We start from the raw sequence: 12,636 nt of genomic DNA, 5'->3' as shown, positions 1-12,636 counted from the left end.
TTACGAATTTTAGATAAATAATACTACTGAATTTTTTGCTAGTTCTTATTGGTTGAATCTATATTCTCAAGCGTATTTCTAAAATGTTATTGCTGATAAAGCTATAGAAAAGAAAAACTGACAAACAAAGGAATAAATGTATGGAACTGTTTGGACGTTAGCTATCTATTTATAGATAATGTATGAAATGAAACTGCATATAATATAATGCAAATATCATCTATAGGCGACACGAGTGCCCTCGACGCGACGCTAACCGGTCAGTCCTGATCAGTTTTCGAGTTGCGTCACAGAGGACCAAGCGATCGTAAATGTTTGTTGACTCTTACTTAACTTGTAAGTATATTATTTCTAATAACTTTGACTGTAATACTAAAATTTTGAGTGATAAAGTGAGTTTACTGTTTTATTTATGTAACAAACGGCTACTTCAGCGGTACAGAAGAGAACAAAGGGTAAGGGTATAGTACGACACAACTTAGATGTAGCATCGACAAAATTCGTAAAACCGATCACATCCGAATTAAGTACGCTATCCCAAATTATCAATATTTATTTCTTATTTGAATATGATCTTTACACAAACGTTATAAGTTATAACTTGTAATATCATATGGCCTAATATATCGTCGATTTACATGCACTTGCTTTCTCGGGTTGAACTGACGCGAGAATCTATAGCGACGAATAGCGCGATAGGGAGCTATTTCTATTGGTTGTGTAAATTGGCAGTAATCCGTTTTATCAGATTTGCCGATGCTACATCTAAGTTGTGTCGTATTATACCCCCCTCTTTGCGTCCTTATGTCCTAAAACCTGTAACACCCGTCGCCAATGTCAATATATAATATTTACTTGGTTGTAGGGCTTGTACAAAGCGTCTGGGTAGGTACCACCCATTCATCAGTTATTCTACCGCCAAATAACAGTACTCAGTATTGTTGTGTTCCGGTCTGAAGGGTGAGTGAGCCAGTGTAACTACACGCACAAGGGACGTAACATCTTAGTTCCCAAGGTTGGTGGCACATTGACGATGTAAGGAATAGTTAATATTTCTTGCGTCATTGTCTATGGGCGATGGTGACCACTTATCTTTAGGTGGTCCATATGCTCGTCCGCCAATCTATACCATAAAAAAGTACCTTATCGAAAATGTGCTTGCCGACGTGCGAGTCGACCGCGCTTAGCGGGTCGTCGAGGAAGTAGTTGTCTGCGTCGTAGTACACCGCCCTGGCCAGCGACACTCTCTGTTTCTGACCACCCGATAGATTTATTCCTGGAAGATTTAAGACATTTATACGCTTCGTAAAATCATATCAGATACATAGCCGGACATATTAATGGTGTGAAATTAGGCTACAAAAAGTCCATCTAGCTAAAACATTCCCAGACTTTTGTCTAGTGGATTCACTGAACTAAATAGGGTGCCGACCCCAAGTAATCAGAATAAGCACGCAAGCAAAAATGAGTCTTTCAGCACGATTTTAGAAGCATAAATAATGCACGCAATACTTTTATTCGACATATATAGGATATTTCTGTAAATATATTGTTATGTTTGTGTTAAAAAATATGTTGTAATGTAATATAATACTTCTACTGTTATATGTACCTACTGTTACTTGTGAACGGCAACTTGCCCAGATAAACCCTTTAGGGGTTTTCGTGGCATTTTATATTGTTAATCTAAGCTGTATTTTCTTTTGTATTTTGAACAATAATGAGAAAAAAAAGTATATAGTATAGTAACTGTTTCTTGTTTTACCTTTTTCTCCAATTTCTGTTTGGTCGCCACCGGGCAGGACATCGAAGTCCGGCTTGAGTGCGCACACGTTGATGACGTTGTTGTACTTGATCTTATCGAGCGTTTTGCCAAATACAATGTTGTCTTGCAGCGTCGCATTCTGAATCCACGCTTGTTGAGATACATACGCTATGTTACCTGTACGAAATATATTATTATAAGAGTACAAGAAATCAAGGATCGCATTCAAAGAAAACAATAATGACATAAAACAATTATTAAACAGCAATAGTTGAAATTTGTTTGGCACCTGAAGACAAGTTTAAACTATGGATACTAAAACTGCAAAAAATTACGCCGACAGCCATAGAATGTAAGTTCTATCTCTGTGCTTGTAATTTAAGTCATCATTCAAAGCGAGCAGAGAAATAATAGCGTTTAATGATAAATATAATATAATGATATGGCTGATACCTGTATGGTATATAATAAAGGAACTAACGGACTGAAATAATTGGAACTTTTTTGGAGCTAAGATATTATGTTTGTGTGTCTTTAATAACACTGGCTCACTCACTCACTCAACCTTCAAAACGAAACACAACAATAATAAGCATTGTTTACTATTAGAAATTCAGTCTGTTAGATCCGTTTGGGTAAATACCTAGTCAAAAAATATAAGCTCTGTAGGGCTAATGTTGTCTTAAATTTTCGCGATTATTACACATTTAAATAAAACTAATTATAACGGATGAATCGCGTATATTAATTATTTTTAAACATCCCGACGTTTCGAGCACTTTGCAGTGTTCGTGGTCACGGGTAGACCACCCTACCCGTGACCACGAACACTGCAAAGTGTCCGTTATAATTAGTTTTATTTAACTCTGTAGGGCTGTTGTTTTAAAGTGAATGGTATACCGGTGGTATTAACACGGCCGGAGATCTTGTTCATTTCCCCCAGCAGCGCGGAGAGCAGCGAACTCTTCCCGGAGCCCACGCTGCCCACCACGGCGACGAGGCTGCCGCTTGGAATGTGCACGTTGATGTTCTTCAGCACGGGCTCCGAATCGTCGCCCCACGTGAAGTGACCGTTTTCGATCACCAGAGGATTCGCTGACGATCGAAAGGGAAATTTAATTCGACATTCTAGAATTACCACTTGGTAAATATTGCCGTCGCTTTCAACTTACGTTCCTTCGGGTCGTGTTCCACGGAGCTCACGTTGAGTTCATCGCAATTCATGAACTTATTTAACCGTTTAATACCAACAGATGTCTACAAAATAAATGGTCAGCTATTAATCGTATATTGTGTAACATTTTACAGATCATCAACGGAGGAAAAACAAAGCTACGATTGATTGAAACTAAAAAGTTTTTTTTTTGCATATATATTTCGATTAAGGATATTTGGCTAAGGATAACATTTTTCCTCCGTAGAATCATATATACATTGATATTCATTCACCGGACATGCGTTAGATTTAAGTGAAAGTGAAACATTAATGAAACGAACGATGTTAATTTTTAACACGTCTACGTGTATACGACTATCGTTAACATGAACTTACTTGTACTACATTCGATATAACGTTAGGCAGCATTGATAGTGGGAAACGCAGTATGTTGAAAAGGGACAACGCAACGAAAGCGCGTTTAGAGTCCAGCACTTCCTTATCATTCACCAGAACAAAGCACCCAAATGACATCAGCGACACCTACGACCATTCCAGGAAATAAAAGTGGATTAATATAACGATCATGGTGGTGTTATGTGAACTGCTGCTGAATTAAATTACCGTAAATATCTAAGTCATTCGCGACAGACTCGATAGGTAAGCACGAAGCCCAATTTGATATAACTTGAACGCAGCTGTGAATGTTAGAAATGATAAGGCTGTGTCGCAGTTGGGACACTTCGCCAAAAGTACGAGGAAATAAAATTTGTTATGTACCTAGTAACGGTGGGTTACATTTCGCGTAAATCAACTTATCTGTAATATAAATTTATACGAATATAATTATAATAAAAATATAATAAAATCCATTTAAATATGTTCAGCTTTTAGGCATTGTGTTGCAATAAACAGCTTTCACACTTGACAGGTCATATTTATGTTCGTCATCATAACGGCCATAACAATCTTGCAAGCGTGTTCCTTTTATTGACAGAGAATAAATATTCTTATCATTTTATCTTCGAGAATTTTCACACGTTTTAAACTTAAATATATTCAAAGTTAAATTAGTGAGTGTTAGTATGACTTATTCCAGAGAGAACCACAGCCTTTTATGACTAAAGATTGAGATGATTTACGCTTGAGGCTCTACCTCTATAATTGAGACGATGATGAGTGGGAGCAGGCCTAAAGGCAAATGCATTATATAGAACAGGGACATCGACACGAATATCTTATCAGGTCGCAGAATATGTTCGGAGTCAGATATCACATAAGTGAAGAAAGTTAGGAACGTTACCTTAAAAAAAAAAGCAAACATTATACATTACTTTTTGTTAGTAATTATATTGTTTTCGTTTCTGAAATATAAAAATCATAATCTTAACGCTGATTAAAATGTATTTTATTTTGAAATATTTTAACACGTAACCTTCGAATAAGAAAACCGCCAAAAAGTCACAAAACCGGATTTTAAAGCACCTTAAAATTCGGTCAATAACCTAAAAATACCACAAAGGTGCCATATAGAGTAACATAAAAAACTAATATAAAAAAGAAACAAAAAAATTTGATGTTCTGATCACCGATTGTCATTTTCAAAATAGAAAAGAATAACAAAATGTCGTATTCACTGCGATGTTGATAACTTTGACCTTGGAGTTGTTCAACAATGGCCTTATAGTATGGCCTTTACAATCGGTAGTTACGGGATTGTTGAAAATTGAATTTAATCCTATTGCAAACTACAATGTATACATTATACGTAAGGAATTAAATTAAATTATTTTTTATCAGACTTTACCTAAAAGAAGGTCCAACAATTTCAAGTATTTTTTATCTCTGTCGTTTATGAACCGATCCGTGCAATTTAAGTTTGAAGCTCATTTTAAATTCTATTGAATACGCAAATATAATACAACAAACTAAAAGTGATAAAAATAGCTTAATGTTATAACTTTACTTTCAGAAACATGAGAAATCGTAACGGGATAGAAAACATTCAACAGGTATAAATGAATGCTAATGTATAACTTGAATCTTATACATTTTATACTATATAGATAATATATATAAAGCGAATGAGATAAAGCGAGTTCTATTATTAACATAATATATTATAAACGTAGCAAAAGTAGGACGAACGAAGATAGACAATTTCGCATCATATATATTTTAGCTTAATTATTATTTTATTGAACATGGAGACAGTTGTATGGAAATATGGTTTATAAGTTCGAAACACAGTATAGTACGACACAACTTAGATGTCGCATCGGCAAAATTCGTAAAACCGATCACATCCGAATTGAGTACGCTATCCCAAATTATCAATATTTATTTCTCACGCGAATATGATCTTTGCACAAACGCAATAACTTGTAATATCATATGACCCAATATATTCGTCAATTTGACGCGTCGATGTACATGCACTTGCTTTTTCTGACGTGTGAATCTATAGCGATGAATAGCGTCGAATGGCGCGATAGGGAGCTATTTCTATTGGTTGTGTAAATCGGCAGTTATCGGTTTTATTTTCATTCCATTGCTTTTTCCGATGCTACATCTAATTTGTGTCTTACTATACTGACTTCAACTATAATTGTTTTTGTTTTGGTGTCAATCCGGGATAATACTCCTCGTTCGAACTTTGCGAACTTATTATATATTTGTTATTAAGTATTAAAAGGAAGAATGTTATTAAGTCGGTTGTATTTTCTTACACTTTAGATATATTTTGTTCGAGAGAATATACTTCGCATTCGAATTTCATGAAAAGCATTGAAGTTTAATTTTTTTCAGGTCAAGTAACAGATTAGATATACGAAAAAGTTACATTCATAAAAATATTTGATTAATTGAGTAACTATTGTATTCTTTCTAATATGTAACGATAATATTTACTTATGTAATCAATATCAATAAGGGGCTAAACTTTATCTGCTAAATACGCTTTTATTTAGAAAGGTCTTAAGAGCATAAACGTTTTAAGAAGTTAACTGCCTGGAATAAGGGATGTAAGGTTCCCGATCATAAGGCAACTACCAACACTATACATACTCTTATACTACAATACATAGAAGTAAAGATAAACAACTATGACCTTGAGTTGACATAACGTGATTACTCGAGGTATAAAATGATCTACGGTATTCATAATACCTTCGCAAAAAATGGCGTTTCGATTGATCTTGGTATAAGTAGCTGTGGTGGAATAATGAAGTATTATAAATAATTATTTATCAATCAAGGTTACTGTTAGTTGATAATACAGCAGAGCTATTGGCAAATTGCATGAAATATGTAAATCTAAATTTCGTTTTATCTCTTTTATAGTTCTGCCTTGGAAAAAAATTATAAAACAACCGTTATTTTGTTAGTGAAATAAGGTAGTCTTGGTATTAAACTCTTAGATAAATATGAAATAAAAACGATAACCAACGACAGATAATTTCGGAAGGACGGCTGTTATCGTTATCAATTAAACAATTATTTGTATTGTTTATTGACGTTTAATTGCGGTATTAACGTTATCTTAAGACATTTACATAAAGATTATTGCATTGATTTTTTAAACAATCAATCCAATCAATCTATCACTCGACATATTTACGAATGAGATAAGACATCATATAGACGTATCTTCTGTTGCTGAAGTCGAGATCTCGCTGTGATAGGGCGGATAGTATGACCTCATGACTGACTGACATGACTACTTTTAACTTATATATATATAAAATAACAAGCCCTGACCGACTGATTCATCATCGCTGAGCGCAAACTTTTAAAGTTAAGCTTTGAAAATTAGTAAGTAAGATCGATTTATCGAATAGAGACCCACTAAGGGAGAAATTTTGGAACTTATATATCTAGAGGGGTTAAATAAGGTTTAGGCTGTGAAAGGTATAAAGGTGAAATTCCAGGGGATATAATCAATTTCCACGCGAGAAAATACGCGGACGGAGAAGCATTTGTTTAGTTTCATTTATAATGTTGGAAAAAAGTGTAGTTCAGTTTGAACAAACAATATTTTGATGATTTTCTTTTTTTCTTATCGTCTTGTTTATATTATATATATTTTAGGCATTAAGTTGGTCCAATTAACCTCCCGTTCGAGGTGATCGAAACATCGGAAATACACAGGTTGGATACGAATTCTGCCATATTCTATGTCTTTTCGAGTTTTATTTTTATACTATTTCTATTTTTATATTATATCTATACAAATATTTAGTAAATACCGTTTGTTTAAGCGCACTTATCCTGAGAATTTAGCGAATATTAAAAAAAAAAAACATTTTACATTAGAGAGTCTACTTATTGAAAATTGTCTTTATAATCGACGAGGAAAATATTTTGATGAAAATTAATAGCAAAAAATATTAGAGATCTCAAAGATGATAGTGAATAATATAAAACGAACATTTTCCCCGTGCTCTAGCACTCGTTCACCTTGATACAACCATGCTATTATGGTGTATTTATTTTAATATTACATTCGTGTTTGATGGCAGCGGAAGGCTTTAATTTGTTTGTATTTAAGTACTATTGTCAATGGACCCGCCTCCTCTTCAAGAGGTTACGGTGTTCCAGCACACCGTTTAAATAACGTTTGGTTATACACGTGGCATGTCGAGATGGCCCAGTGGTTAGAACGCGTGCATCTTAACCGACGATTGCGGGTTCAAACCCAGGCAAGCACCGCTGATTGATGTGCTTAATTCGTCTTTATAATTCATCTCGTGCTCAGCGGTGAAGTAAAACATCGTGAGGAAACCTGCATGTGACAAGTTTCATAGAAATTCTGCCACATGTGTATTCCACCAACCCGCATTGGAACAGCGTGGTGGAATATGTTCGAAAAACCATCTCCTCAAAGGGAGAGGAAGCCAGCAGTGGGAATTTACAGGCTGTTGTTGTATACACGTGGCAAATCACACTTGCATTTATAAAGATCGATAACCAACACTTCAATGGAGCTTTTGAAAACTCATTGGTGCTGAGTGCTCGCCCGGATTGAAACCCGCCATCTTGATTTAAGAATCACATTATTCATCTACTGGGTCGTTGTGGCCCATGCTATGTACGTAAAATCACGACGATAAGACTTAATTTACAACGAAAAAACGTCATTAAAGTTCCTTCGTATTATCTTTGGATGCGATCGACAATTTTTGATAAGTTTAAATAAGCACCAGCTACAAAATTACATTTACAGTTTTATAATAAAAAATATTAACACGTATACATATTCATGACTGTTTTTTAAACGAAGAATAAACCGTTATTTTTTATCATTGAATAGCATAAAATAAATAATTAAATAATATTATCATTTTATCCTTTGTAAAGTTTACAAATCCTATTGAACTGTACACATGGGTTTCAGAAACTGTTCGATAATGACCCTTATATGCAGGGTGATAAAATACTAGTTATATTTTAACATTATTTATAATGACACATTGGTTGTGAAAAACACTTCATCATTTCTATTTTCTTAATGCTTTACGTAAAATAAACAGTTTATTGCACAACATATTGTAATTATAGAAGTAAGAAAAAAATATATTTAAGAAATGATGATTAAATAAAAAATATTTGTTTTATTTTATATATAGCTCGAGCTTGTGTGTGTCTGCGTTTGTAGGAGTTTGTAAGTTTTTGAATAGATTTTAATGTTTTTTTTTTCTAATTATCATTGCAATTAATTGCTTTTAAGTTATGTTTGAACGTCTCTTCCTGAGAATTTTCGTTTTATATATTTTAACCATTTTTTGTAAATCAATACTTTAAGTATTAATTATACTATAATAATTTGTCAGCTTACTATTTGAAATAATATTAGGTGTTTAACTAATGATTTTCCAATGCGAAACCGGGGCGGATAGCTAGTGTTGCATCAATTTAAACATCATTGTAGTGTAATGTTGATTTTTCGTGTTGCTTATCAGATTACTTGAAACGTGTGCTTATCTCGTTACAGATTCTCAATATAATATAATGTAGGTTAAATTTTTATTGCATATCATTTAGAATAAATATATGAAGCAGGTTCTTTTATCGACGTGAACATCAGAATGTTCTTATTATTACCAATCAATAATAATACACGTACTAATACTTACGTCTCGTTTGAATGTATGAAATACTACGTATTTTATTTTTCATTCGCTGTAAAATTTTCTTTTTGAATTTGTTTATACACTTGGGTAAAATGGAACAATATATATGTGAGTGTATTCTTTACCATTAAACTTTTAGGGATTCTCCATACATGATAATTATAACACATACATTAATATATATTGTTTATACAAAGAAAATCATCTCAAGCGATGATTGCGGGTTCAAACCCAGGCAAGCACCGCTGATGTGTGCTTAATTTGTCTTTATAATTCATCTCGTGCTCAGCAGTGAAGGAAAACATCGTGAGGGAACCTGCATGTGACAAATTTCATAGAAATTCTGCCACATGTGTATTCCACCATCCCGCATTGGAACAGCGTGGTGGAGGCCTTTAGCCCAGCAGTAAGCGATTTATGGTTTATGGTTGTTGTATACAAAGAAATTATCAAGGCATTTTCGTGTCTATGTTTCGGAAAAAATATATTAATTATTTTAATCCAGGGTTTAAACTATAGTTTAATCAAAGTTTTCTTTGCAGTTTTTGCTAGATGGGTCTGGGATCTCAGTCTATTTAATAATAATTATTAATTACCAAAATATAAATGTGTCAATAATATTGTATTTATATATTACTTACCAAGAAGGGTGCGCAAGACCATATAAATGACGTGGCAGAGTTTAAATAGGCGGTTTGTTTTAAGACTTTCATTTCTTCATTCCTTATTTTAAGTATTTGATCTTCGAAGCTAGGCTCCCAGGCATACATTTTAAGTACCTAAAATATATATTCATTATATTACATATTTTATATATTTAGTCTCGTTATATGGTCATTTATATGGTTATAATCTGTCAAACATGCTTATGAGTGGTCTAACTACAAGTGAACCGGTATCACAAATTACATAGAAGTTTGCGCACCGTTTCAGGCCAAGACCATACATGTGCTTTTATTAATTTGCCATCTACTAGCAGACACATAATCTCATGTTTTCTTTTCGATGACCTCCCTGGTCGAGTGTTGTGTACACCGGTTTTCATGGGTACGCCACTCCGAGGTCCCGGGTTCGATTCCCGGCAGAGTCGATGTAGATTACCATAAGTTTTCTATGTTGTCTTGGGTCTGGGTGTTTGTGGTAACTTAGTTACTTCTGATTTTCCATAGCTTAAGTGCTTTAGCTACTTACATTGGGATCTGAGTAATGTATGTGATGTTGTCTCATATTTATTATTTATTTATTCAATATCGACTAGCGTGCTACTACCACAAACGCTAGAAGAAAATCCGCTTTCTACTAGCACTAGTAGTATATGTATCACAGGCTTAATTGTTATGTAAAGCTTCTAATACTATATATTAATTCATTTGTTACATAACTCATCAATGAAAACTTTTTTTTTCGGTAACTTGTTACACAGCATATTGAGAATAAGTTATATTTTCGAATAATATGCGAAATTTTCAATACAAATGCCTCCGAGATATAGTAAAGATACAACATAGATAACCGATGATAACGCACCAAACCTTGAAAATTAGTTTCGTATTGTTCACAGTGACATATCAAATATATGTAATCAGTGAATGCAGAGATTGTTTCGATGTATTATATTATGATACTAAAAAGTTACTATCTTTAATTCTGAATGTATGCTTTTTTATTTATAACATTGCACGTATATTTTTATTTATAAATCAGTTTTGGCTGACAACCGTTTTATCAAGTATATAAGTCATAATATATACTTGTTTATTTTATATTTACTTCTCCTAAGCCGGATTATAAGGGTGAGATAGGGTTATGTAGGGCTAAATATAGTTTTGTAAAATGACGATTCAAAAGCCTAATTGAATTAAGTATATTTTGATTTTTGACGTAATTGTGGCTTGCTTTGTAACATTCACAATTTACTAATGCAGGATGGAAGTATTGTGCATTACTAAAGGGAATTACAAAAGTAATCCCGCTAACATTTGCCAAAAAAATGATTTTAATCCCAGACCTTTTATGCAACCTAGTCACTGATAAAATACAGTTGTCTGACCAATGATTTCAATCCCAGACCCTAATTTATGCAACCCAGCCATTGATAAAATACAGTTAAATTTGTATCAGTTCTTTGCCGACGGTCTTTATCTTAGCATGACTCTTCATGACATTCTACTGATTAGGGCACTAGTTCAAATTACATACCATGTTATCTAGAATCTTCATTTTTATCACCTGATCGACAATCTTTACAATGATAATCTTACACCAAACATTTTACTCAAAATTTACGCAATATTATGCAATTAAAAAAAAAATAAACTTAATGTTGTCTTAAATTTTCGCGATTACACATTGAAATAAAACTAGCTATAACCGATTTGAATCGCGTATATGAATTACTTTTAACATCCCGACGTTTCGAACACTTTACAGCGTTCGTGGTCTCGGGTAGACGGGTCAGTCTACCCGTGACAAATAATTAATATACGCGATTCAAATCCGTTATAACTAGTTTTATTTCAAAAATAAACTTACCTTAATTCCATTCAATACTTCATTCATTAGCTTGACTCTTTCGTCTTTATATTTCATTTGCCTTATCTGTAGAGTTTTAACCCTGTTCGCAATCAACCCGTTAACAGGTATAAGTACTATCATCACCGCTAGACCTGCTAACACAGAGGGGCCTAGAATGCCCCACAGGAAGTACAGGGCCAATGCGATCTGGAGAGGAGCTGACCATATCATATTTAAGTAGGCTGTTAGTTCGACGAACCTAAAATTAATATTAAGCATTTTATCTTAAGTAGGAGAGCAGAGACGGCGCTTTGATTACAAAATCTTGGTCTTAAATAAAGCACATATGCATATGTATTAAAGCATGACAATAATCAATCATTCGATATAGCAATTAATTAACTAAATATGTTTCTTTTACAAGATATCTTTGAATGTGGGTTAGATTAGATTATGAGTTTTTATAACATATTTATTTGTTGACAAAAAAATACAGACTGTTTATTCCCATTTCGATCATACATTTTTAAATATTATTATTAATCGTAAAAAACTTTCTTTGTGGTGAAACATAAGTGTTTGAATTCAACTGTATGAAAATAATTACAAATTTTCAATTTAATTTATCAATAAATAAAATTTAGATACTACTAGAAACTACTATGACTAATATCATAATAGAAAAGCTACGTTTGAATAAAAAAGATTTCGATTTTTCCGATTTCGTAGATTGAAAATCGATGTATCGAATAGTTAATATGTCAAATCGATTTAAGACTAGTGATAAATTGTTGTCAGTTCATTTCGTAAAAAAAAAAGTAACATATGTTGGATAGATTATTAGATAGATAAGACCAAAAGCGAAGTAAATAAAAAAAAAGTCGATATACACTCGCTAGTGAAGGCTAAATAGTAGAATATGTATTTAATACTTTTTATTAAGACATTACTTTGAGACATTACGATTGTAATAAATCGTCAGAGCTCGTTTCAAATTTAACAATAATACATATATAACAATTTCACAATATGAATAAAATTGTGTAACAACCGACGTCACCGTGACTTTT

The 12,636-nt window shown here is 33.2% G+C and overlaps 1 protein-coding gene across 5 annotated transcripts in view; it reads right to left on the bottom strand.

Annotated features, from left to right (window-relative positions):
• Positions 1 to 12,636, bottom strand: part of LOC124531846 (multidrug resistance-associated protein 1) — a 34,344-nt gene that overhangs the window by 13,951 nt on the left and 7,757 nt on the right. For 3 of the 5 annotated variants that reach the window (XM_047106391.1, XM_047106394.1, XM_047106393.1), the window contains 7 exons: positions 11,585 to 11,825; positions 9,694 to 9,831; positions 3,318 to 3,464; positions 2,938 to 3,022; positions 2,666 to 2,860; positions 1,766 to 1,942; positions 1,143 to 1,276 (listed from right to left, as the gene is read on the bottom strand). In XM_047106391.1, the coding sequence (XP_046962347.1) occupies positions 1,143 to 1,276; positions 1,766 to 1,942; positions 2,666 to 2,860; positions 2,938 to 3,022; positions 3,318 to 3,464; positions 9,694 to 9,831; positions 11,585 to 11,825 (1,117 nt within the window). Of the gene's footprint in view, positions 1 to 1,142; positions 1,277 to 1,765; positions 1,943 to 2,665; positions 2,861 to 2,937; positions 3,023 to 3,317; positions 3,465 to 4,077; positions 4,225 to 9,693; positions 9,832 to 11,584; positions 11,826 to 12,636 lie in introns of all 5 variants that reach the window. The other 2 variants (XM_047106392.1, XM_047106395.1) reach the window with 1 other exon arrangement.

Source organism: Vanessa cardui, chromosome 8 (assembly GCF_905220365.1).
Source record: "Vanessa cardui chromosome 8, ilVanCard2.1, whole genome shotgun sequence".
Taxonomy (NCBI): domain Eukaryota; kingdom Metazoa; phylum Arthropoda; class Insecta; order Lepidoptera; family Nymphalidae; genus Vanessa; species Vanessa cardui.
Note: the sequence above shows the minus strand (reverse complement) of the source record. Positions and strands in the feature narration are given on the sequence as shown.